Consider the following 24,240-nt stretch of genomic DNA (forward strand, 5'->3'; position numbering starts at 1 on the left):
ACAAACTCAATAATTTGCACCCTCACATAGACAGCTGTGATATCACACCAAGTCCTTAAAAAACACAAACACACAAACACACACTATAATCGGCTTTACTGTTGATCTGATCTGAAGCTGAGGCTGAGGAATGTGGCACCGTTATTAGGGCAGAGGGAGAAACGGTTCTGACTACACAAGTGTGACAGTGAACTCTGACCCTGAAAATCAGAGGTTGCGTAACATGGTGTGCAAGAACATGCTGTGCCCTAGGAGAAAATCACTTATTTAACCACAAGATCAGCCCTGTGCGTGTGTGTGTGTGTGTGTGTGTGGGGGGGGGGGGGGGGCGTTCTCAGAAGACGCAAGTTCTGTCATCAGCACACACTGCAGCACACACTGCAAAGAAAAGAAAAAAATGAAGCACAACAAAACTGAACAAGAAGATAAAAGAAGATGGAAAAAAAAGCAAGAAACGGAAAAAGACAGACACGCTGTGTATACATTTTCTTTCCCTCTCTCTCTCTCATTATTCATTTTTTTGTAGGTATTATTGTTTATAAATGTTTACTAGTTGTTATTACTGTGTAGTTATATTGGTAATGGTTATTGATGGTTATTAATGCTGTTAGCAGTGATTAGTGGGTATAAATGGTTATAGATGGTTATTATTAGCTTTAGTACAGTGGTGTATATACACATGTACACATATCTGCTGGTTTTTGCTGTGTATTGGAGTTCAGCTGCCTTTGGGCTCCAGCACATCTCTTATCGTCATGTGTCCACTTTTACACACACTTGAGTCGGTTCAAGCAGAAAAGCACTCAAATACTTCAGTGTGAGTGTAACCACAGCCATACCAGAGAGGAGTCTTTCAGCACACTCACACACATCAACAGCATACCTCTCTCTCTCTCTCTCACACACACACACACACACACACACACACACACACACACACACACACACACACACACACACACACACAGCTCCTGTAACAGGAGTGCGCATTTAAAGCCATCTACCGAATCCACTCTGCTGCTGCCATTTCATCATTCTCCAGAAATGGAGCTTGACTTTTGCAAACACTTGTATAAAAGTGTAGAGTAAAGAGCTATCTAACGCTAACACCTGCTTCAGCTCACCGAGGTGCAATTGGCTAATGTTGCTGTGCACTTGTTGAGGAAACTACAGTTTATAGCTGCTATAACGTGAATGAGAACAGGAAACGACTTGCATCATGGGCGTTGTACAAAAGTAAACATAACCACAATTGGCTAAAAAAGTATTTTTAGCACACATTGAATAAGTTCCTCTTAAGAACATTCATTTCTCTCTCATTTCTGTTATATGAGCAACTTTGCATTTCAAATGAGTGTTTACTAACAGGGGAGTGTGTGTTACTCCATCAGAGAGGAGGGACACACGCTCAGGAAATGTCACACTACACCCCCATAAAGACACACGGAGCTCAAGATCACTCTTACTCACACACTCACACATGCACCCCATGGTTGAGAGTCAAGTGTCAATTAATCTCATAGGTTTTTTGACATTTGAGCAGCATTTCCCTACAAGAAGCTGAGCTTTTTGGAGGCCACAGAACCTCTTGGTATTAACTCTGATTACTTTTTAACTCTTAAAATTTTCATTTATCAGAGATTTCTTGTAAATCGCCCATGTTTGGTTGCACTGGCACTAAATCCATCTCTCAGCTCACAATCAAGTAATTCTTTTTTGTATGTTTGCCTCAGGCCAAACATTACACAGTATACAGGCAGTTTAAAAGCAGGATGTTGTTTTTGGTTGTATTTGAATACATAAATCTAAAGAAATCCGGTGAAACTGGTCCCGTCATCCTAAACAGCATTGAAATCGAAGCTAAAAAAATAAATAAATTGAGTAACACTCACTCCTCTGACAGTGATCCTGGTTCCAGCAGCGCTCTCCATAATGGCCGTTGATGGTGGTCTGGACACATGTGATCTTTCCAGCGATGGTTCCAGGACAGATGTCGCCACACTCGCGCTCATTTTTGTTTGCCACAATGTAGTTGTCTTCCATCGAGTCTAGGATTTTGGACCAGTCGAGTGTGGAGAGGTAGCAGAGGTCGGGGTTCTTTTCCATGCGCACGGCACCGCGGGTTATGTTCATCAGACCGTAAAGCCCCACCTCCTTCAGCTGGAGCATCTCGAAGATCACCAAGGCGTAGTTGAAGAACAGGTTGTTGCCGCGGATGACGGCCAGGTTGGGAAACAGATCCCTAAGGCTCTCCAGGCCGTAGACACGGAACATCAGCAGGTAGTCAGTGATCATCACCAGCTTGGGGAAGCTCAGGCCACGAAAGTCCTCAGCTCGGGTCTTGAACATGAGCAGGATCTTCAGGTGGCCTTCGATCACTGTGCAGTTCTCCAGAGAGCGCAGGTTGGTCACGTCATTCCGGATGTCTTTGCTGGAGCAAACTGAAGAGGGAGAGAACAGAGAGATGGGTCAGATTAAAAAAAATAAGTCCTGTGGTTTGAGACAAAAAAAATAAATACTGCATACACAAGTCAGAGTTTCAGTCAAACACAATTTTAAAAAAAAAGAAGAAAAAAAAAAAAAAAAAAAAAAAAACGTGATCACAGGACACTTCTTTTAGCTCGGTCATTTCACATCTTTTGCCTCCATACATACATAACTGATTTGACTGATGTACAGCATTAGATAAAATTACTACTGAATGTTAAGCACTTTAGCACACATTCATGTTTCCTCTACAGCAATAACTAAGGTAGTAAAGCCTTGTAGCAAGACAGCCAACACTAGCCAAGCAAATCTCAACAAAATGACTCAAAATCCACTTTTACAGAATAGATCTCAAATACAGGCAGTAATTTTATAACAATTACACCATCAGTTCTGATGACATGTCTTCTGTACTAAATCTTAAACTGTTAAATGTCATATTTAACCAAATTTTAAATATCGTGTATATTGTACAAAATATTGTAAATATTGAATCTTTAAAAATGTTACCATTTTGAAAATAAATTTGTAAAAATGTTCAATTTTTTACTTCAAAAATGTTAATTATAATTTTTTTGCTGATCTGTAAAATTACTGTGCGATAAAAAGCTTGTACTGACTTTACAATAGCAAAATGATTTAAAAAACAAATATTACCTTTATAATAAATTTGATCTTTATTTATATAATTGATTTTTGAGGATATTTAAGGACATCCAATTCAACGTTATATATTATATTTTATTTTTTTTAAATACGAAAATTATTTTGCTGTCAGTTTGTCAGCAATCAGGTATTCTGAGTTTCTATTTAAATATCTTGTTAATTTTAAAAAGGCATTATTTTAGAAATCAGTGCATTAGAATACACTGGGATTCTTTCCCCCCAAATCTAATCTATAAAGTTGTTGATGATGACAACGACTGAGGTGTTGGAAAAGAGCTGTTTCAGAGAATTTTGTGCTTTAGGAACTTATCTAAATCACGTTAAACACATGCAAGTGAGCGTTAAATTGATGCATTTAAAGATTTCAGCCAGAAAACCAGAAAAAGCAGCAGGTCCAGATGCATACTGACTGTGTGTGTGTGTGTGTGTGTGTGTGTGTGCGTGTGTGTGTGAACACAACATACTGACAGCCTTCAACGCAAAGTTCTTCACTTGATTACTTCATGTTGCTCACTTTAAACTCCTTTAACTTAAACTCAGAGCTGCTGCATTCTTTTGGATTGTGGTGCGATTGTGACATTTATGTAGAAAAGACATTATTCATAGTAAAACTCTCTGTTGTCTAGAACAGTTTATAAATCACACCCTTCAGTGTCACCCGAATGAGGATGAGGTTCCCTTTTCAGTCTGGTTCCTCACAAGGTTTCTTCCTCACCAGTCACCTCAGGCTTCTTCATTGTGCATAAATATTTCAAATTCAATTTATTTGTATAGCACTTTTAACAATTTCCATTGTCTCAAAGCAGCTTTACAGAAGTATGGAAACAGGTGAGAGAGAGAAAAAAGGAAATAAATATATAATAAGAAGAAGAAAAAAACTTGAATAAAAATAAAGACTAATACAATTAAGTTTCAAAATTAATTAAAATATTTAAAATATGAATTTAAAATGTTAAATACTATATATATATATATATATATATATATATATATATATATATATATATATATATATATATATATATATATATATATATATACAAGCCGACGGCGACAAGGAAAAACTCCCCGAGATGATACGATGAAGAAACCTTGAGAGGAACCAGGAACCCCATCCTCATTTGGGTGACAATACAATCACATTTAAATATAAGTCTAATAATAATCTTGAACTTTTGTACTACATTTCTTATGTTGTGAAAAGCTGCTTTGAGACAATATCCAATGTTCAAAGAGCTATAAAAAAATTTAACTGGAAATTTATTTCTCGAGTCAATTCGTTAACAACGGTGTGACATGAGCACTGCTATTTAAACTGTAAGTCCCTCAATTTCATGTTAATGAGACACATCACACAATCAAACCCCCATCAATGAGTGACACTGTGCAAAGTTTTTAGCCTTTGAACCATCTTTGAGCTCTCGATTGGCTACACACAGGAATGTCAGGAGTGTGTGAGGATTTTAAACATGAACACGAGTGTTTAATCTTCCCATGCTTGTTAGTTTCATTAGCATCACGGCTCCTGTAAAGAGAACCGTTCAAACACTAAAGACGCTGACTGATCTACTGTGAATGTTTAACGTGTTTGTGTGTGTATATGTTTGTGTAGTACAACAAACCTGCAACTTAACACCCTCTTCAGTTAGGAAATCTCTCACAGAGCAGCTTTAAGTAGCTTCCTTTACACTGTTAAGAGTTTGGAATTTTGCAAATTGTATTTTGTGCTGCAGGGCTGTTACAACATTAAAGTGTGTAGTGTGTGTGCGCCTGTGTGTCACTACACATAACGGCCTTTCCTTACGTCTAAAAAACAACAAAAACAAGAACGATTTGTAGTCTTGGGGCTGTGTAAGCTGTTTTAAATATCCGGGAGAATGACTCGCAGCCAAGAGCTAAAGAATACTACAAAAACTGCCGCGGCCCTAAAACGCAACCTTTGTTTATTTATCATTTGAACAAAGAAAATATAATACACCATGAAATGGAATAAAATAACCAATCAATACAGAATAGAATCTAAAATCTAACACAAATCGGAGATGTTAGGATAAATAAATGAATGCCCTGTAAAGCACATTTTCTGATGCTACTCACTAATACAGAGCAAATATCTGTGAGTGAAAAGCTCTTAAAAGTACCCACTGGCTAATGAACAGGCAGTGAGGCATCCTGGGGAAAAATTTTATTTAATGTTCTTCATTACCCGAAGCACACTTTGTCTCGCTCTTCCCATCTCCTTTACTCTTACACCCTCTTATTTTCTCTCCTCTGCTGTTCTTTTTCTCTCTCTGTCCTACACCTTACACCTCTACACCTTAGTCTGTGTGTCTGCTCCTTTTTCTAGTCTGTACGTCCGCTTCTTGCTTTAGTCCTCAATCTAGTCTGTACGTCTGCTCCTCTCATCCGTTACTCAGTCTAGTCCTTGCTCTAGTCTGTACGTCTGCTCCTCTCATCCGTTACTCAGTCTAGTCCTTGCTCTAGTCTGTACGTCTGCTCCTCTCATCCGTTACTCAGTCTAGTCCTTGCTCTAGTCTGTACGTCTGCTCCTCTCATCCGTTACTCAGTCTAGTCCTTGCTCTAGTCTGTGCGTTCACTCCTCTCATCCGTTACTAACTCTAGTGCTCGCTCTTCTATGTTCGTCTGCTCCTCGGGCTCGTTCAATTCTACATTCTTTTTAATCAGGAGGTGTTGAATGGACTCATATTAATGTCCATTTGCAACCATTTTCTCAATCATTTCTATAGTAACAGTAACATCTTCAATGCCAGCGGTAAAGCTGTGACTATCATTTCCAGCACCTTCAGTTTACGCTTTGGGCTTTCTTCGATAAACATGACAAAGCTTCAGGGTTTTTTTGAGCAGTTTTGAGCAGTGGAAAGCATAACGAACATATCACTGAATCGCTCTCACTAAACACACGCAGACACACACTAGTTTAGCACCTGGGACTCGTCTCTTTATCACATCTACACATCAGTGTCTCAGTGCCTCGTGTGTGTGTCTGTGTCGCTGCAATGCACATGTAACATCAACCTCCTTACTGTTTTGAGAAGAGACATCTATTTATATTTTCCAAACCTACTTATTTTTATTGCTACAAACAATATAATATTCTTATTAGCATCTTATTAGCAGGTCGTATGATATTCGATATATTTTACTCTTTCAATTGTTTAAATATTTATAATATTACCAATATATTTTCCAAAATATTGAAAATTGTTGCATTTATACAAACATTTTGCAATAACAAACGCTCTATTGTTGCTAGTATACGTTGAGACTTTACTTATTTGATTCAATAAATGTTTTTTTTTCTCTGTAAACATATGCATAGTTTACATACACTCATTCGCATACATACACAAAAAATTAACTCTAGGATATTATTTATGATTTATATTGGCTTGAAATATCTTAGCCTTTACTGTGACAACACACACACATTCCTAATGTCCTTAAAAAAAAAAAAAAAAATTGCCCCCGCGTAGAGAAAGAGGGAAGAAGGAAACAGACAGACAAAGAAAGAGAGAGAGAGACAGAGAGTGACGGTGGGTTAACTCCTGACTCTCACACGCCATTTTTTCCACGTACACATACTTCTGCTAAACAAACACACCAAGTGGTTGGTGCTTTGATTATTCACAACACAAACCTGGTCATTATTTATTGTGTTCACTCAGCAGATTATTTATTGTTGTACGTCACTTAGGCTAACATCCTAGATAAAGCAGATTTACTTAATCATCATCTTTCAAATGTCTCATGCACAAGTGTGTGTATAAATGTAGCACCAAACCCATTGTACATCTGAAAATATATAATTGTTAAAGTCATATTCTAATAATAAAATATGTATATGTAATATAAAAGCAATTAGTCCTAATAAGAATAATTGAGTAAATGTTTAAATGGGTGAAAATTTACATTCACACATTTATTAGAGCACATTTATTATAATAATATTAACTAATAATAATAATCACCATCATCATCATCATCAGTGATTTTAGCTCCTACACTCAAAGCTGCTGTTATAGGAAATGAATCAACACCTTCTGACCAATCAGAACCCAGAATTCAGCAGGTCACTTTAGCCTGGATGTGTAATAAATGTCATGAATACAGTTCATGCGTTGCTTTTGTTTTCTCAGCTTTTCAAAGGATTTCAGCCAAAATGCAGAGTTTACTATACAATAAGAACACTTTTATGAGATGATGATTCAACGCTTTCTGCCCACCTTTCTGTCTTTACCTCCTTTGCAGGCAAATTATCCCATCTTACAGTTACAGACTATACCTCCAAATGATCAAAGCCAAAGTCTACATGACATTTGTGTCGCATTTCTAATGTGTTAAGTGAACGCTGCATTAAAACAACTGGGAACATGTGGCGTGTTAACAGACTTAACACTTGGAGAAGCCAGCTGTGTATTTTAAAAACCCGGTGTGACATTTCTATTACTCGGAAACTAAGAAGAGCGATTAAAGTCCCACAGATGGGCTGTAAATTACACAGGCGCATGATTTGTGCTTTTGTTTGCTGCGACTCACAGCTGCGGCTCCATCTAGGCTGAAAAAATGAACTCTGACTTTAAACCCTGATTACGACTCAAAGTTAAATACAGTTGAGTAAACATCAGGACGCTGATGCACACCGTCACCGGGGTGTTGTTTTTTCTATAGCCTGTCTCACAGGAGGAAAAACACAGCAAGAGCCGACACTGCCACTGCCTCACCGCCGCAGCTAACAGCCCAACATAAATCACCAGCACCAGAAAGGAAGCTCCCATGTAGTGTACGTTCCCTGTCCTAGAACATCCACAGCCTCAAACAAGCTGCAACAGTGCAGGAAATCTGGTGACAAAGGGTGTTAATGTGTGTGCTACGCTACACAAATATGGAAAAGTGTTCCACAAACAAATAAATAAATACATCATTAATCTCACTGCAGATATTCAAATTAATCACTTGACTACAGGGAGGAAAGAAACAGGAAATACAGACACATCCACAGCTGCAGGGTAGCTGGGAAATGGAGGACGGAGCTCCACCTAGATATTTATTGTGAACATAGATATATAAAAGTGTACATCGGGGTCCAGAAGAAACATCTCAAGAGCTTCTTTTTCAGAAATGAAATTTACCGCATTCCTTATTTGATTTTTTTTTTTTTAATGTTTTGGCAAGGAGTCATGTAGTCAACAATTTCAGGAAGGACTTGATCGTCTACAGATGATCATCATTAAAACCGTTGAGAGTTGATTACCGCTCCGGTAGTAAAGCACAACCAATAAGACAAGCTCACATGCCACATGTGACAATGGGCAATTTGTTGATTTCAATGAAGGAGCAGCTTTTCATCTGTGTCTCAATTTTCTAGATGCATTCAATAAAAAATAAATAAATAAATAAATAAATAAAACACCACAGACACTAAACTCTCCAATGAGTCTGAACTTGCCCTGAATTTGTTTAGCCTCATGCAACCAATTTCATTTCCTTTGTGTTTTTTCTAATCTTCGTTTCTCTTCCATAGCCAGTAATATTGCATTTTAAGATGTAAATGCCTGCAGAATAAACTAGTTGTACAAATGAGTTTTGACTCTAGTGGGTCTTGGTGACATGGCACGGCTTCGACCTCACGTCTACCTTCACAGTGAACATTCATGTATTTCGTTGCATTTGCGAGTGTAAATACGGTACAAATTCAAATAATATTTCAACTGTTTGAGAAATTTGTTCTGAAAGCTCTAGAAAGACTAAAGACTATAAGACTATGAATATTTCTACAAACTGTTGGCGTTGTTTTCTGAAAGCAGCCGCTGAAGCCCCGAGGCTCTGAGACACTCCAGTATCTGTAGCACATATCTGCTAAACCAGATGGGAAAAGGCATCCTGACTATTCTGTGAATTTCTTCAGAGTTCACACCCAAAACAGGAGGAGGAAAAGACACATAAATCCATTATGAGCGTAAAGAAAGCGAAAGATAGAGGGCTGTTTAGCTTATTGCCAGACAGCTTGTTTTTCAGGCAGAATTACAAACCCATGTGATGAAGACCCACAGACACCTTGCAAAATACCTAACGAATAAAACTACGTCACGCTGCTGAAGGAAGATAAATGTCCAAAACGAAAAGGTCCCGTTTCTATAACACCACAGCGAATGTTAATGATTTCTATTAACGATTTAATAAGCATTTCTAATAAAAATACAATTTTATTTCTTTTAATAAAACACTAAAATTTATTGTTGAATTAATTTAAAAAAATACAATAAAAAATATGATTACGTAGGAAATTAACATGATTTATCTGCTTATTAATTAAAATTTTTTTAAATAAATTCCAAAATAATTCCAAAACGCCAGGTGTCCAATTATTATTGAAAGTAACCTCATTAAATTCTGCAATTAGAAAAATATGTTTCTGATGAATGTCTCTGTCTTTGGTTAAGAAAATTAAATAATAGGCATTTAATGAAGAAATATTGGGGAGGTTAGGGAGTGTATATTCAGGTAGAAAAACAAATACTGCTAAAACCCTGCAGTAAAATGTTAATCATCATTAAATTTGATAGATTTATTTACGATAATTTAGGTCCTAATGGTGCCCATTTTGACATATGCCAAACTCTCATGTGTATCGTGGTTTGGATTACATGCCTCGTTATTATACCACATTATATTATTATTCTCAATTTTGGAGGAAATACTTTGCATGTTTTTTTTTTTTTTTTTGCTATTATCCAGACTTCTTGGGATAGCTAAAGCTCAAATCCCTCTGTGTGCCGCTATATCCCTGCACTACATATGGTGTAAAATAATGGTATGGCCTCTACTTATGTAATTATTCACAAAATAAATCAACCTTGACGTTTAAAAGGGAAGTGCCAATTATTACTAGGAAATATTACTTTAACACACCAAACCCAGGAGCTTATGACATTATTTTTACATTTAGTATTTCCTGTAAATCACCTCTCCAGTTGTCATAATGGTGAAAAGTAAATATTCACACACAGCACTGTTAGTTTTGTCATTTCGGACGCTCGTAATGCAGCACGGCCAAAGGAACTCGAAGAGAGGACGTTGACAAACACCGAACATCGAAACGGTCGATGAAAGGATTACGGAATGTAACTACATTTTGATTTTATAAATACTGTAATCCCAGATTGACTTGGCTACGAAAAAACAAGCCAATTCCCTCACAGCTAACACACTTTCAAGATGGACGATTGCCACACTCTCAAACCCTTCACTCGTTTTTTTTAACCTGCTCGTGTTCCTTACTCCGGTGGTTCTCGTCATTTTCATGCTTAGTTGTGACACCACAACACATTTGTACTTAATCACACAAATCACGATATGTAACATTGCTGGTCTGAATGGGTTCTTTTTGATTAATAAATACAAAAGGGAAGTATATGCATTTTTACACTCAGTACACTTGCTGACTTTCAAACATCTTGAACTACATTCACTATGGAATTTAAAAGACAGCTAGCAGGCCACACCCATAGGCAAAAACAGTGGCAGACATGATCACAGAAGCCACAACAGACTCGATGTGTGTATTAAATCTTTTTGTTTTACAGATACCATACAATAATATAATATATATACAATCGCGAGTGAAAACTTACTTCCTGTTTTTACACTCCTCCTGTCACAGTATTTATGCTATGAGAACATACAGTATGCCGTGTGGACCTCTATGGTTTATAACGTCCTTGCAGCTAATTTTTCAGCACATGGGACCCGTGAGGACAAGGGAGAGAAGTTGAACCCAGTTGGTTCCATGAGTATATAGACAGTGACAATTTTTGTAATTTTAGCTCTGTATACCACAACGGTGGATTTGAAATGAAGCAATAGATATACGATTGAAGACACTGACATTGTAAAGTCTGCAACGACATCAAGTTTCTTCCTTTAAGCTGTTTGCTAGGTCTTCACTGTACCTACCATCAGCTGCGATTTGTTTGTGGGACTTTCTGCCTTCAGATTTGTCTTCAGTGAATGTAAAGCCTACTCAGTTGGGTTTCAGTCAAGTGACTAACTCAGTCATTTAATTACATTCCTTTGTTGTACCTTAAGAAGCTCTTGGGCTGTTTTCACTGTATGTTTTTGGTTAATACCCATCTGTACCTTGATATGCGGTCTCCTCAGTTTAGCAGCACTTGACTGAATCTGAGCAGAAAGTATAGCTCTGTACACTTTAGAATTCATCCTGCTACCTCTGTCAGCAATCACATCAATAAACACCAGTGAGCCGCTCCAATGGCAGCTATAAATGCCCATGCCAAAACACTGCCTCCACCATATCTAACAAACGTTATGGTGTGCTCTGAATCACAAACCATTCCTTTCCTTCTCCATACTCTTTCCTCAGTCTTCTTTCATTCTGGTACAAGTTACTTTCAGTTTCATCTATCGAGAGTATCTTGTTGGAGAATTAGGACTTTTTTTAGGGTACCAAGAGCAAAACCCTCTGGATTTACATTCCTGAAGGTGTCTCTCGATTGCAGACTTCGTCAGTGAAAATGAGGGACTATGTTGCTGTAATTCCTAAGCGGAAAGCCTACAATTTAATCACATCTCTTTTTTTTTTTTTGCCCAGCCACCACCCCCCCGACTTCGGAGGACAACTTTATTTTTATTCATATGAAGGTTTAACAAACATAAAAATTTTTTTTTAAAAAGGGATTTCAGGGGGGGTCAGCTAGGTACGCATATACAGACAGACAGACAGACAGACAGACAGGCAGACATAGACAGACATAAACAGACAGATAGACAGACAGACAGATAGATAGAGACAGAAAAACAGAGAGACAGACAGACAGGCGAGATTTTATGAGTGTAAGGTTGGTATATCTGTACGTGTGTCTATTAGTAATTATTGGGGGGTAAAGATAGGGGTGGTTGAAGTGAAAGGTGGGAAAGAGGGTAATGGGAATGCACTTGGTTCACATTAACTGTTGAATTTGTAGAGAGACTATGAATGGTTTCCAGGTTTCTTTAAAGGCAGATATATTATTATTTTTATGCAAATTTTATGCTTAAAAAGGACTTTTTTAGGGTACCAAGAGCAAAACCCTCTGGATTTACATTCCTGAAGGTGTCTCTCGATTGCAGACTTCGTCAGTGAAAATGACGATTCCTAAGCGGAAAGCCTACAATTTAATCACATCTGATCATTCCAATCCACTGTAATGATGTACAGAAAAAGATTTTTGACGTTATCCAAATACTCATGGTCTCCACTGTATAGCACAAGAAATAGTGTGTAGTTGTAGACCAACTCTATTCCTCTGTAGTAAAGCATTGTTATATTCAGTATGTATTAATCTCTGTTATGTTTCCCCCTGGCATGCTTCCCAGACTGGCACGAGCTGTGGCTTCAGCAGTTGGCATACTGTGGTATTTTGACCCGTTTCTGAAAATTGCTTCTGAATGCGAGCCATGCAGCTACAGCGTCTGCCACAAGCAGTAAAAACACACACACGGTATAAGACTGAACTGAAATACACACTACACACTATTCTAAATTTCCAGTAGCTCTGTGAATATACTATATAACCATATAAAAAAATGTAAACCTTACATATTTGCGCTTTGGCCTGCGCTAAAATATTGTAAACTTGTGTATCAGTGTAGGTCAAGGGTGAATTGGGCAAGAAATGTCAAGTGATGGGAAAGAAAAAAAATCATATTATGCAAACTCTTTCTATATCTCTCACCACCTCAAACTATGATTCCACATAGCTATCCATTCCATCATGCTAGTCATCTCCTACATCACTGACTAGATGAGTAGGTTAAAGCTGCTTTTGTTTTTAAGAGCCAACAATGAAATCTATGACTTAAATCTATGACAAAAGCCAGAAATATATCCTTTATCCACTTTACACTTGTATTTTTACAACATGAAGGAATATGTGTTTTTTTATATAGTGGATTGTTTTTTAAACAGGTTAATGTGGGATATTTCTTAAAAAGGTTCTATGGATCAATGAACATGGACCTGCATCAGTAAGAAGTGTGTGTCTGTAAGATTTTCTCATTTAGAAACAGGTGAGCGAGTTCACTCGTATTCCCTAGTTGCCCCCCCTCACACACACACACACACACACACACACACACTCTAATGAAGGTGGGAGAGTAGCCTGTATTTCAGGTTTACAATATAAACCCATAAATTCAGAAATATCAAACTTTCCATCACGAGTCATTTCACATGCTTCCAGGTGTACAGGAAGGTTAAAATCTATTTAATGTTCCTAGAAATTTCAGAAAACATCCTGAATGCTAGAACACACAAAATAAGTTCCAACAAGACTTGTATTCTTAAGTAAGTTCCAAGAGAAAATAAGTTCCAACAAGACCTGTACAGTTGTATTCTTGCTTATTGTATGGATGTATTATCCATAACATCAATGTATCAGTTTTATAAAATAAAATTCAAAACCATCTTGTTGTTATAACAAAAAATAATGAACCAACTCTGATTTATTGCTCCACCATAACAAACAAAACTGTATGAAAACAGCCATCCTGTTGTACACCGGTTCATTTATGTATCTTATGAATTATATTTGATATGAAGAACTTATTAGATAAATGTTTTTGGGTGACACAGATTTGTCTTGGCTAATCAACTATTTTTGCAGCAGAGACAACATTGTATGAATGTGATTTTTTTAACTACTCATTTAATGCATTCCAACAATAACAGAAGTTCTAAAATATTGCCAAGATAAAGTAACATGTCCTTTACCAGAGGGGGAAAAACCTCAAATCTTTCACGCACAAAAGTAAAAGTGATTATTGACATTGCATTAGTGCTGCTAAAAGTGAGAATAAGGCAGTATCAAAAACACTTATGGTCCTGATCTTCTGTCAAAAAGTGCTTCTATTTAACAACCGCTTTTCATACAATTAAGAAGCTCTTATGTGTCTCATCAAAAACTGTATAAATGCGCCGTTTTGTAGCATCACAAAACATCAATAAGTTAGAAATTAGGAAGACATAGCAATTTATGTACATTTCAGATTTTCACAGATTGAATTAGCCTGATAGCTAACATGATTTCACTCTTACACAAGCTCATAATCTTCTAATCTAAAGCTTCTTAAAAGTGAAACGATATGAATTATAAGGAATTCATAGAAATTCTGTGAGGATGTTTGTCTCATTCACAAATGCTCATAACCCTCACTCCTAAAGCTCAACTATCTAAAATGAGGTAATCGTTCATTCTTTTGATACCAGATAGTGTTTCTTAGATTCATCCCTGCTAATGCAAACAACCTAAAACAAGCTACCTTCACAAATTTTCTTAGAGGATCTTTAATTAATATTCAAGTTTCTACAATCTGAACTGCTAATGCTAACTAACTGGAGTTAACCTGAAAGGATTTCAATCAGGATTAAGTCATGAAAATCACAAGCATAAAACAATCCCCCATTTTAATGCAAGCATGCTGGCTAACTTGAGTTAACCTAATTGTTATAAGCTAACTGGAGTGGATATATACATCATATTCATAACTTTTTCCTCCTCATTGTTAATGGTGGCCATTTTACTAACAAGAGCGAACCCAACATTTCTGACATGCTTTTTATTTTTTATATTCATAAAAGCTGAAAATACTGAATCTAAAATGAGATAATCTGAAAGGAATTCTGTCACATTCATGAATGCTTATAATTCTCACTACCCAAGTAAGCCTGACTGGATTTCTGAGAGGAAGATGATGCTAGCTCATTAGCAACCAAACATACTAGTAAACAAGGCTACTGCTTTTCATAGAAAAATAAAATGATTAGCAAGAAACGTTGCGTCAGACGGCTACGGTATTGTGTTTAGCCAAGTGGGCTAGCTTATATTTTTAAACAGACTTGTTCTATATGATACTGCTCAACAATTTTGACATTAAATTAAGTATGGCAGTGGAGACTTGCTTTTTGAACTGGAAACAACTTATGTTCATCATGCTTTTAGGACTCTAATGAACATCTCAAACTGTCACATGCAAAGCTAGCTTTAAATCTGACCAAACTTAAGTAAACTTTTAAAAGCAAGTACTTTTACTCTTTACAAATCACACCAGGAGCATGTGTGAGGAAAGGAAATGTTGCCCAAACATGCTATTAAGGCAGGGATGTTATTTTTGAAGTGTCCATGATAACAATATCATGTTGAGTATTGCAGAGTATTATATAACAAACCACTCATATTTCCGAGTTGCGAGGGAAAGTCAACAAGGGCGTGTTAAAACAGTATTGGAACGCAAGGCAAGTAGTCATGCCTCCTCCAAATTCCAGTGATATAGCACTTTCTTAAAATACATTTAACCCGTCAGATACTGTAACCAAGCTACCAGAAACACAAGCATGGCTCAACAGGGTCGCTAAAGCATGAGATCATTGACACCTACAGCTACAAACAGCAACAAGCTCATCAGATCAAATTGTCATGGCATGATTTCAATCTGGTGCAGAGTATTGCCTACCAAAGTCAGATCTCAGACCAAGAAGCTTTATAATAAGAAGTCTGACAACTACATGTTTTAAAAAGCTCAACGCTGAAATCAAAGTCTGAAAGTAAATCACAGGTTTAAATGAATCAACTCATTTATCGATTACCTTTTATGCTACACCAAGTTGATTTTTTGTGGCGGTAACACAGGAACTGTTTTGGCACTGATCAAATGGTGCTGGATTCAGAAACGACACCAGAAACACTGATTCGCTGGTTACAAGAATGTTCCCTGGATGGGACACCAGTCTTTTAAATATCTGTATTCTTATTTATTTTATTTTATTAGGACATTCACAGTCATGTTGTTATAGAAAATATAATCAGTGTAGAATCAGCCAACCTGGACAAACGACAACAGGGATTGATTTCTGTTCTTAGCTGACCTGAGTGCAACCCAATATGGTCTTCTGCTGTTGGAGAACATCCACTTTATGATCTGACGTTTTGTGTATGCTGAGATGCTTTTCTGATAACAACAACTCTTATTGTATGAGTTACTATATCCTTACTGACAGCTTGAACCAATCTGGCCATTTCCTAGCCATGTCCACTTATTCTGTGTTTACACCAACTCACCCATATCATTCACTCACTATTTCTTTAGTTTCTTGCATCAACCTGTATAAACTCTAAAGACATGTGTGATAATCCCAGATCAGTTTCTAAAATGACTGAAACCAGCCCATCAGGCACCAATAACCAGGTCCCAGTTAAAGCCATCGAGATCACATTTATCTGTATTCTGATGATTTACATGTATGTGGGAGATATACATGTACTCTGGATGTACAAATACATACATGTGTTGGATGCATCATATGTGAATGATGCACAGGTTTCATTTCAGGGTTCAAAAGCCACCTTCATTTGTTCAGCTATAATAAGAAAAAAAAAATGGAGCAAGTGCATTTGAGTGCATTTTAAACAAGCACAGCCTAACAAACAAGATCATAAAAAAAGAATGAAAGGTAGAGAAAGAAAAAACAAAAACAGTAGTCATGTAAGACTACATAATAAAGCTCAGTGGTTCAGCCAGCTCTCACTGTGAAAAGGTTGTTAGGATTGTGCCTTTAAAAAGCTGCATGTAGTAACAGTAACACGACACATTTTTAAGCTTCAGTTACATGGATTATTTAAGCTTCTTATGAAACAGAAAGAAAAAGTTGATCCTAATCACATACTGTCTTTTATTCCCATGGATGCCAAGTTTATAAAGTGTCTATAAAACAGTTTATAAAGTGTTTTATGATATAAAACTGAATACATTATATATATATATACATACATACATACATACATACATACACACACACACACATTTTTCCAGGACATTTCAAATTTAGGAAAAAAAGACAAGGATCACAGATTCACGGCCTAAAGTAATATGTTCTTCTCTCCAGAAGTCTTAAAAACAACTTTATGGCTATTACTTAACTATAAAATTAGAAAAACACCAGATACACACACACAGCGCTTCTGAAGTTAAACTCTTCACTTTATTATAATGAACACATTAAAACAACTGCCGAGGCCCTTCTTGTTAAACTTTCCCTTCCCTCTTCCCCCAACTGCATTCTCAAAAAATAAAACCGGCATTATGAAAAATAACTGCATAAGCATTCCCAAACGTTTAAATTAAACAACATTTAATTGTCTGTCCAAAACATTCACTGCATTAAGCTCCAATGAACAGTGTCCTTTTGAACTTTTTAGTGTAGTTGCTTCAAACTCTCTTGCATGTTTTCCAAACTTTGTTCTAGAGCTGCTAACTCCTCACTTTTCTCTGTGACACTTTTTCGATAGGCATTTGATTTTGACAGTAAAGTGAAGTCATGCTTTCTCTCTCTCTGTATTAATGAATGTGTCATTGACTCACTTTCACAAACGATTCGTTAATAAACGCATATTCAAAGAAACGCCACTGTATTGTATGTTGCTAAAAACGTTCTGCTCCTGCTTTGTTTGGAACTACTATGGTTAGTGAAGGATAGAAAGGAAGTCACTTAACTTCTTGTTTAGTGAACTGTTGCAAAAATCAATATCACATTTACAAACGTGTTTTTAAGTTTATATAAGTAAACCTATTATATGTTACCGGCCTTCGCCTTATGTTTACAACACTAGTCTGTGCTGCACTTTGAGCATGCAAATAACTGTTCAATGTATGATTCGCTGTGCATCGCGTCGGTAGAATATCTAAATTTGACTTCTTATTTCGCTCATAAAACAGGTTTAGGGACTGTGTGGATGGATTACTTTTAAAGACAATTTGTCATGTGAATGAAATTTCAACATTTATAAAATAAAAAGACCGCACATATTAATACCCTTTCCTTTCTCAGGCCAATGCCGTCATGCATGCTTTAGTTTGCTGTGCATTCCCCTTGCACATGATATTCAGATTAACAAGGTTAATATAACCTGCTTACCCGTCACCATTTGCTGAAAACATTCAAGCACTTAAACCATTCCTAGCACCTGAAACCAGCAACACAAAACAGCGTCATGCGTCACAGCGAGATTAAACAGCATAACAAAAAACCCGTCAAAACTCAGCGTCCCTGAACAGAGCGCTTTCTGTTACTAACGTTGTTTCGACCAGTTGTAAACTGTTCTTTAAATGATCAAGAACATTTAAAAATAATAATTTTCCTTATATATATATATATATATATATATATATATATATATATATATATATATATATATATATATATATATATATATATATACACATACAAACAGACATGCGACAATTAAGCTATTTAAAGCCAAATCACACTTTTAAAGAGATTTTGTTTTTCTTTTTTAATCTTTAAATGTTTTAACATTTGGTTGTCTACGCTCCATGAATACATACTTCCACCAGTTAGAAAAGAAAGAGGCATTTTTTATATATTTACATTTTTATCTTATTACCTGAAAGTTTTTGAAGGGGAAAAAACTTAAGAATTATGGGACTAGTCAGAAGTTTAAGATAAGTCTTGTTTTGATCAAATTCAGAATTTGGGGGTCAGAAACTTGAAATAATGGGTCTGAGGTTTAGAATAATTGAATAAATATTTCAGGGTAAGTCAGAAATCTGAGATAGTCAAAACCTTGACATAAGTCAGAAATATGAGATAATGAGCTTGGGGATAATGTGTCAGAATTTCAAGGTAACTGCTGCTGCAAAAAAATGGGTTTTTTTTTTCCTTTTCTACCAGGTAAAATGGGTTTTCGTTTTTTACGCACTGTTTTGCAAAACAGATTGGTTTCTGCTGTTTTTTCTTCAAAAACAAAAACAAAGTTCAAAACAGAGTTCAAAAGCAAAAAGGTTGAAATAAACAACCTAAAAATACAACCTTAACATATATTAAACAGTACATGCTCAGCCCTGTGACCTGGAAGAAAAAAAAAAGGTCAGTAGAAGGAGCCAAACAGAAACTCTGCTTCCAGCCCCCATTTCAGCAGTGAGGGAACCTACAGGGTGGGCCACTTCAAAGACATTCCACATGCAATGCACTCTGGGAGAAATACCTTTCCAAAGAGCAGAGCGCCAGAGGAGCATGAACACGAGACAGCAACGGCCGAAGCAGACTGAACTATAGGACACAATCTTTTGTGAAAACTAAAAATCTCTAACCCCACTTTAGTACATAAAAATATAATAGAGATAATATCAGGAGATATGATGTGTACATACACACACACACACACACACACACACACACACACAACTGCGCAATGGCTCTCAGTGATTTTCTTTTTTTATCAGCTTCATAATGGTTTGCTTCCCCAGCAGACAGCTTTAGTGTCTATCCTTTCTAACAACTGCGGTCTTCACAGGCAAGCCAAGGGCTCAAAACACTATGCTTAAGCTATCAATCAAACAGGACACACTTCTGCAACAAGAACCACCTGTCAGTCACATGTCCCAATATTTATGATCACTTAAAAATAGATGGGTTTAAATGTTCTTAGTTTTTAAACACAGGTAGATGTAAATATCAGGAAATAAATCTGACATTCTTATCTACTGTCTCATAAATCTTTTGATTTCAGTGTATAGTAAAAACAAATGACTTGAGAATCTAATACTCTCTGAGGAGGCCGTACGCACTGGCAGTTACAAGTTTTATTAAAGTAAACAAAATAATACACCATTAACTTCTTGTTTTTGGATCATGTTAAGTCTTTAAATGAGTTCTTTAATAAAGGCAGGTGCACTTGGAAGATAAAGCGGTTAAGCCCATAGACTCCCTGGAATGAACTGAAAAACATAAATGATTTATTATTACCTAAAAATTATATAAGTAGCTACTATTAATTATGAGTGACACTCATTCAATTCTTTTGCAAAAATAACATTGAAAAAGTTTTACCTTTTTAAAAGAGACGTTCTAGTGTTTCTAACAGTTATTTATAACAAAAAGAAACAGCATCTCAAAAGAATGTGCAGCATCTCAAAAAACATATTGTGAAACAAAGGAGTACAGAAATACATCCTGGATGGGACACCGGGCAACTGCAGGACACCACGTACACATTCACAAGTGTAATTTCTCTTATATAATACACCAACTGGCATGTTTTTGGAGGATGGAAGGAAACCGGAGAACCCAGAAGAAAACCATACAGAGAACATGGAAAACCACATACACTGTAACTCGAGCTCAGGATCAACCCAGGGACTTTGGAGATGTGAACACACCACACTACTGACTGCACCAAGCTTTACTACATCCATCTAAATGCTTTTATATGTAGAAGACCAGGGAGCTCAGATTTACATACAAATAACACATAACTTGCTTTAAACATTAAACAGAATTAAACAACGATTTACATAATCTTACAGATAAGATAATCAAAACTACAAAATATTTCGGACAATTTAAACACTTGTGTTGTTTTGAAAATTTGCCATTTTATAAATGCACCTTCTTATCACTTTAAGGATTACACAAATCACTAAGATCACTAAACGTTATCATTGAAAATGGAGCAATTCTGTAATAATTTTCTCGTGTTTTTTTTAGTAAGTAAAACAACTTTATTTTTGTTTGTACGAACAATTACATAAACAAAGCTTGCAGCACGTGTGTAAAAGTAGCAGGTCGTTTTATACATTTAGTCGATTAATAAAAAAAAATTAAAACGCCTCTTACTCGTTTGATGAATAAATCAATTGCGATCTGGTATAAAAACGAATAACGATGTTGCTTAATATTTTATACTGTAATTTGCGTGAATATCTTTTGGTCATTTCAAACAGAATGCTAGTTTACTAAATGGTATATCAAAATAGTGCGGTAACTATGGCAACATGATGTAACCCGTGGTCGCGTGCACACTATTAAGTAAGGAATTATGTGGTTTGGGACGAAGCCGCGGCATTGTTTTGCGTTTCCCCCGCCGTTTATTCGTATTGTACAGTAAAATAATTCCCTAGCAAACAAATAGTTGGGGTTTTTTTTTTTAATCATAGCAGGCGTAACTGAGATCTACGGCATTGTTGTATCGTCTGGAATTCGAGGCGGAAGAGGCAGCCACTACTTCCGGTTCCGACTAGCCGAGTCCAACGAGAAGGAGAGCTAATGTGGCCTTCAGGCTGCAGGATCATCCAGGCCTCAGGGACACGTTAACGAGCAGGGAGAAATTCGAGCTCGAGTGGAAAACCAGATTAAGTCAAAGTAAACGCTTTTGTGTGTCAGGAAGGAACGAACAGGCTGTAAAATTCTTGATGAAAGAGAAAAAACATGCAATAAAACTGAGCCGAATGTACACAATGCTGCACGCGCACCAAAACACTTAATCCTCCGCCTTGTGCTGTAAACAAACCCCTTTACGTCGACATCACACCGTATCAAAGCCTAGTGGCTGAGACAGTAGTCATTTATATAATCATTAATACTCACTTTCAGCATGTAAACATCCATAATGCCACAGAAGGCTGATTAAAACCACGAACATAAGCAGTGACGAGTTCGGTCGCATCGTGTCTCTTAAACTCTTCTGTTTACTGGGAGGGGAAAAATATCTTTAAATCCTATTTGCGGTGCTTTCAAAGCTTTGCAACAAACCCTTGCTTATGGGAAAAGAAAACAAGAGTTAAAAGAGTCAAATAGGTCCAGTGGAAAGTTGGGAAAAGTTGAGGCGAAGCGGCCCGAACACGGACCACAAGCCCAACGTGGTGCTTCAGTGTGTGAGTGAGTTCTGCTCCTGGGGCTCTGCAGCTCCTGGGAGCTCCTACTGATGGTCCACACAGGGGACTGACGGTAAACAACGTGAGCTTATATCATCAAAGACAAACAAACCGACGCAGACATTCATTGTAGCCGGTCGTTTTGGACATCCTTTAGAAAAATAACTAGTAAAAATCCAGATGGTGGTTTGAGAAAAATCTGACATGTGTTTATCAGGCCTGCAGGTTGTTCAGTGAAAATCCAGCAAGTCTCTAAACTACTGGTCAAAAACACGCCGAACTTATTGATCTCACACGGTTATTTTTCTATTGTTTACTTAAGAGAGAGAGACGTTTTCCGTTATTTACATCCCAAAAGGATTATTGAGACGACTTTCGATGCGTTCCAGCAGAAATCCGCGTTTTAATCCGCTGCTGTTTTCTTCCTCAACAAGTCCGTGTTTATTTCTCCTGATAGCCTGTAAAACACACACAGGTTTCCCACTGAAACACACACACGCTGGAGATACTCCGTTTTAAGACGAGTCGCATTCAGTCGGGCGTTTGGAAAGCGTCTGTTTGGTGTTTTTTTCCGAGTCAAAATGGTGCGGTTTGTGTTGGACGTGAGCGCCACGCCGTCACTAACGACAGTCTTAAAGCCTCCCGACACCACAAACCGAACCACAAACCTCTTTCTCGTTAAACACGTTTAAAACGGACGCGTCAATAAAGTAGAAAGTAGACAAAAAAGTGTCTAAAATTGGTCGTCGTGTCTCGTATGGACTCCTGTCTCTCTCCGTGTGTCCCTCCAGCAGTAAACAAGTCAGCTCGGGTCGATCCGCGGCGCGCGACAAAACACGGATCTTAACCACCGGCGCGCGGATCGGGATTTTCTCACCGCTGCTGTTGTTGTTGCTGCAGCCAAAGATAAAAAATATGATTATGCAATGTGTTTCTTTTCTAACTTCCATAACCTACGTCAATTTATCAAGGATTCGATCAACATCACGATCCAATCTCTAGTGTAATGGTAGCAAATTGTCAAAGTGATTTAAAATCTTTTCTTATAAAAGCCTGAATCAGTTATATTCATCTCTTATATTAGTGATTTGGTAAAATCATTTTTTAAATTTATTTATTAAAGAACGAATCCACATATTTGAACTATTATTAATTGCATTTTAATCTTGTGCATTTTTTATGTAAAAGTTCGAGTTACAGAGTGCTGACACTGGACGCCCTTTCATTACGTATTGAATGTAAATACATTTCTCCTTACAGGAAACTTCACCATGTCAAAAGTGCTATAGACATTTTTAATCCAGGGTCAGCTATACAGGTCCCAGCTGTTACTATAGAAACGACAACTTATTAGTATAAGAGCATTAATATAAATGTGTGATTTGCAGGTACACTGCTGTCAGAGCTGCTGTTGTACAAAATTCATTAAAAAAAAATCTTCTGAAAAGAAAAAAGAATCTTCTGACAAATTCGAGCCAGAATTCTACACACACTGATGAATTTAGGTAAAATATGTTCACAAGCATCAGTGCATGAAGTCAGTGATGTTGCTACATCGAACATTTTTGTATATTAAAAAAGATCTACTTTATTTTGTCTTTGTTGCATAATGCTGCTATTATATTAATTGTCCATTCCTGTATTTTTGCACATGTAATGTAGAATATACAGTATGTTCTCTGCTCGCCGCTGCTTTTGTGTATTGTCTTGTAGTGTTTTGTATTGTCTGCTTGCTCCAGGTTGCACAGATGCACTTTATGTGGCTAGGACTTACTTACTTTAAGTACTTAGCTCTGTGTTTGTTCTGTGTAGCTCTGTGTTGTTTGTTCTATGTAGCTTTGTGTTTGTTATATGTAGCTCTGTGTTTGTTCTATGTAGCTCTGTCTTTGTTCTATGTAGCTCTGTCTTTGTTCTATGTAGCTCTGTCTTTCATCTATGCAGCTCTGTGTTTGTTCTATGTAGCTCTGTCTTTGTTCTATGTAGCTCTGTCTTTGTTCTATGTAGCTCTGTCTTTCATCTATGCAGCTCTGTGTTTGTTCTATGTAGCTCTGTCTTTGTTCTATGCAGCTCTGTGTTTGTTCTATGTAGCTCTGTCTTTGTTCTATGTAGCTCTGTCTTTCATCTATGCAGCTCTGTGTTTGTTCTATGTAGCATCATGGTCCTAGAGAAATGTTCTCATTTCACTGTGTACTGTGTCAGCTATATATATATGGTTGAAATGATAATAAAACTTGAATTGACTTGTTAGCTAAGTTTCTAAGAAGTAAGAAAAGCTTTCTGAATCTGTATGACATGCTGTTATCTATTAACATGTACAAGTACAAAGTCACAAAGTGAAAAATG

The 24,240-nt window shown here is 36.9% G+C and overlaps 1 protein-coding gene across 1 annotated transcript in view; it reads right to left on the reverse strand.

Moving 5' to 3' along the window:
- Positions 1-22,751, reverse strand: part of insrb (insulin receptor b) — a 61,661-nt gene extending 38,910 nt beyond the window's left edge. The window contains exons 1-2 of the mRNA XM_060883261.1: positions 21,611-22,751; positions 1,893-2,441 (exon numbers count right to left, since the gene is read on the reverse strand). Coding sequence (XP_060739244.1) covers positions 1,893-2,441; positions 21,611-21,689 — 628 coding nt within the window. The 5' untranslated portion in view covers positions 21,690-22,751. The remainder of the gene's footprint in view (positions 1-1,892; positions 2,442-21,610) is intronic.
- Between the last annotated feature and the right edge of the window lie 1,489 nt (positions 22,752-24,240).

The sequence above is a fragment of the Tachysurus vachellii genome, chromosome 1 (assembly GCF_030014155.1).
Source record: "Tachysurus vachellii isolate PV-2020 chromosome 1, HZAU_Pvac_v1, whole genome shotgun sequence".
Taxonomy (NCBI): Eukaryota; Metazoa; Chordata; class Actinopteri; order Siluriformes; family Bagridae; genus Tachysurus; species Tachysurus vachellii.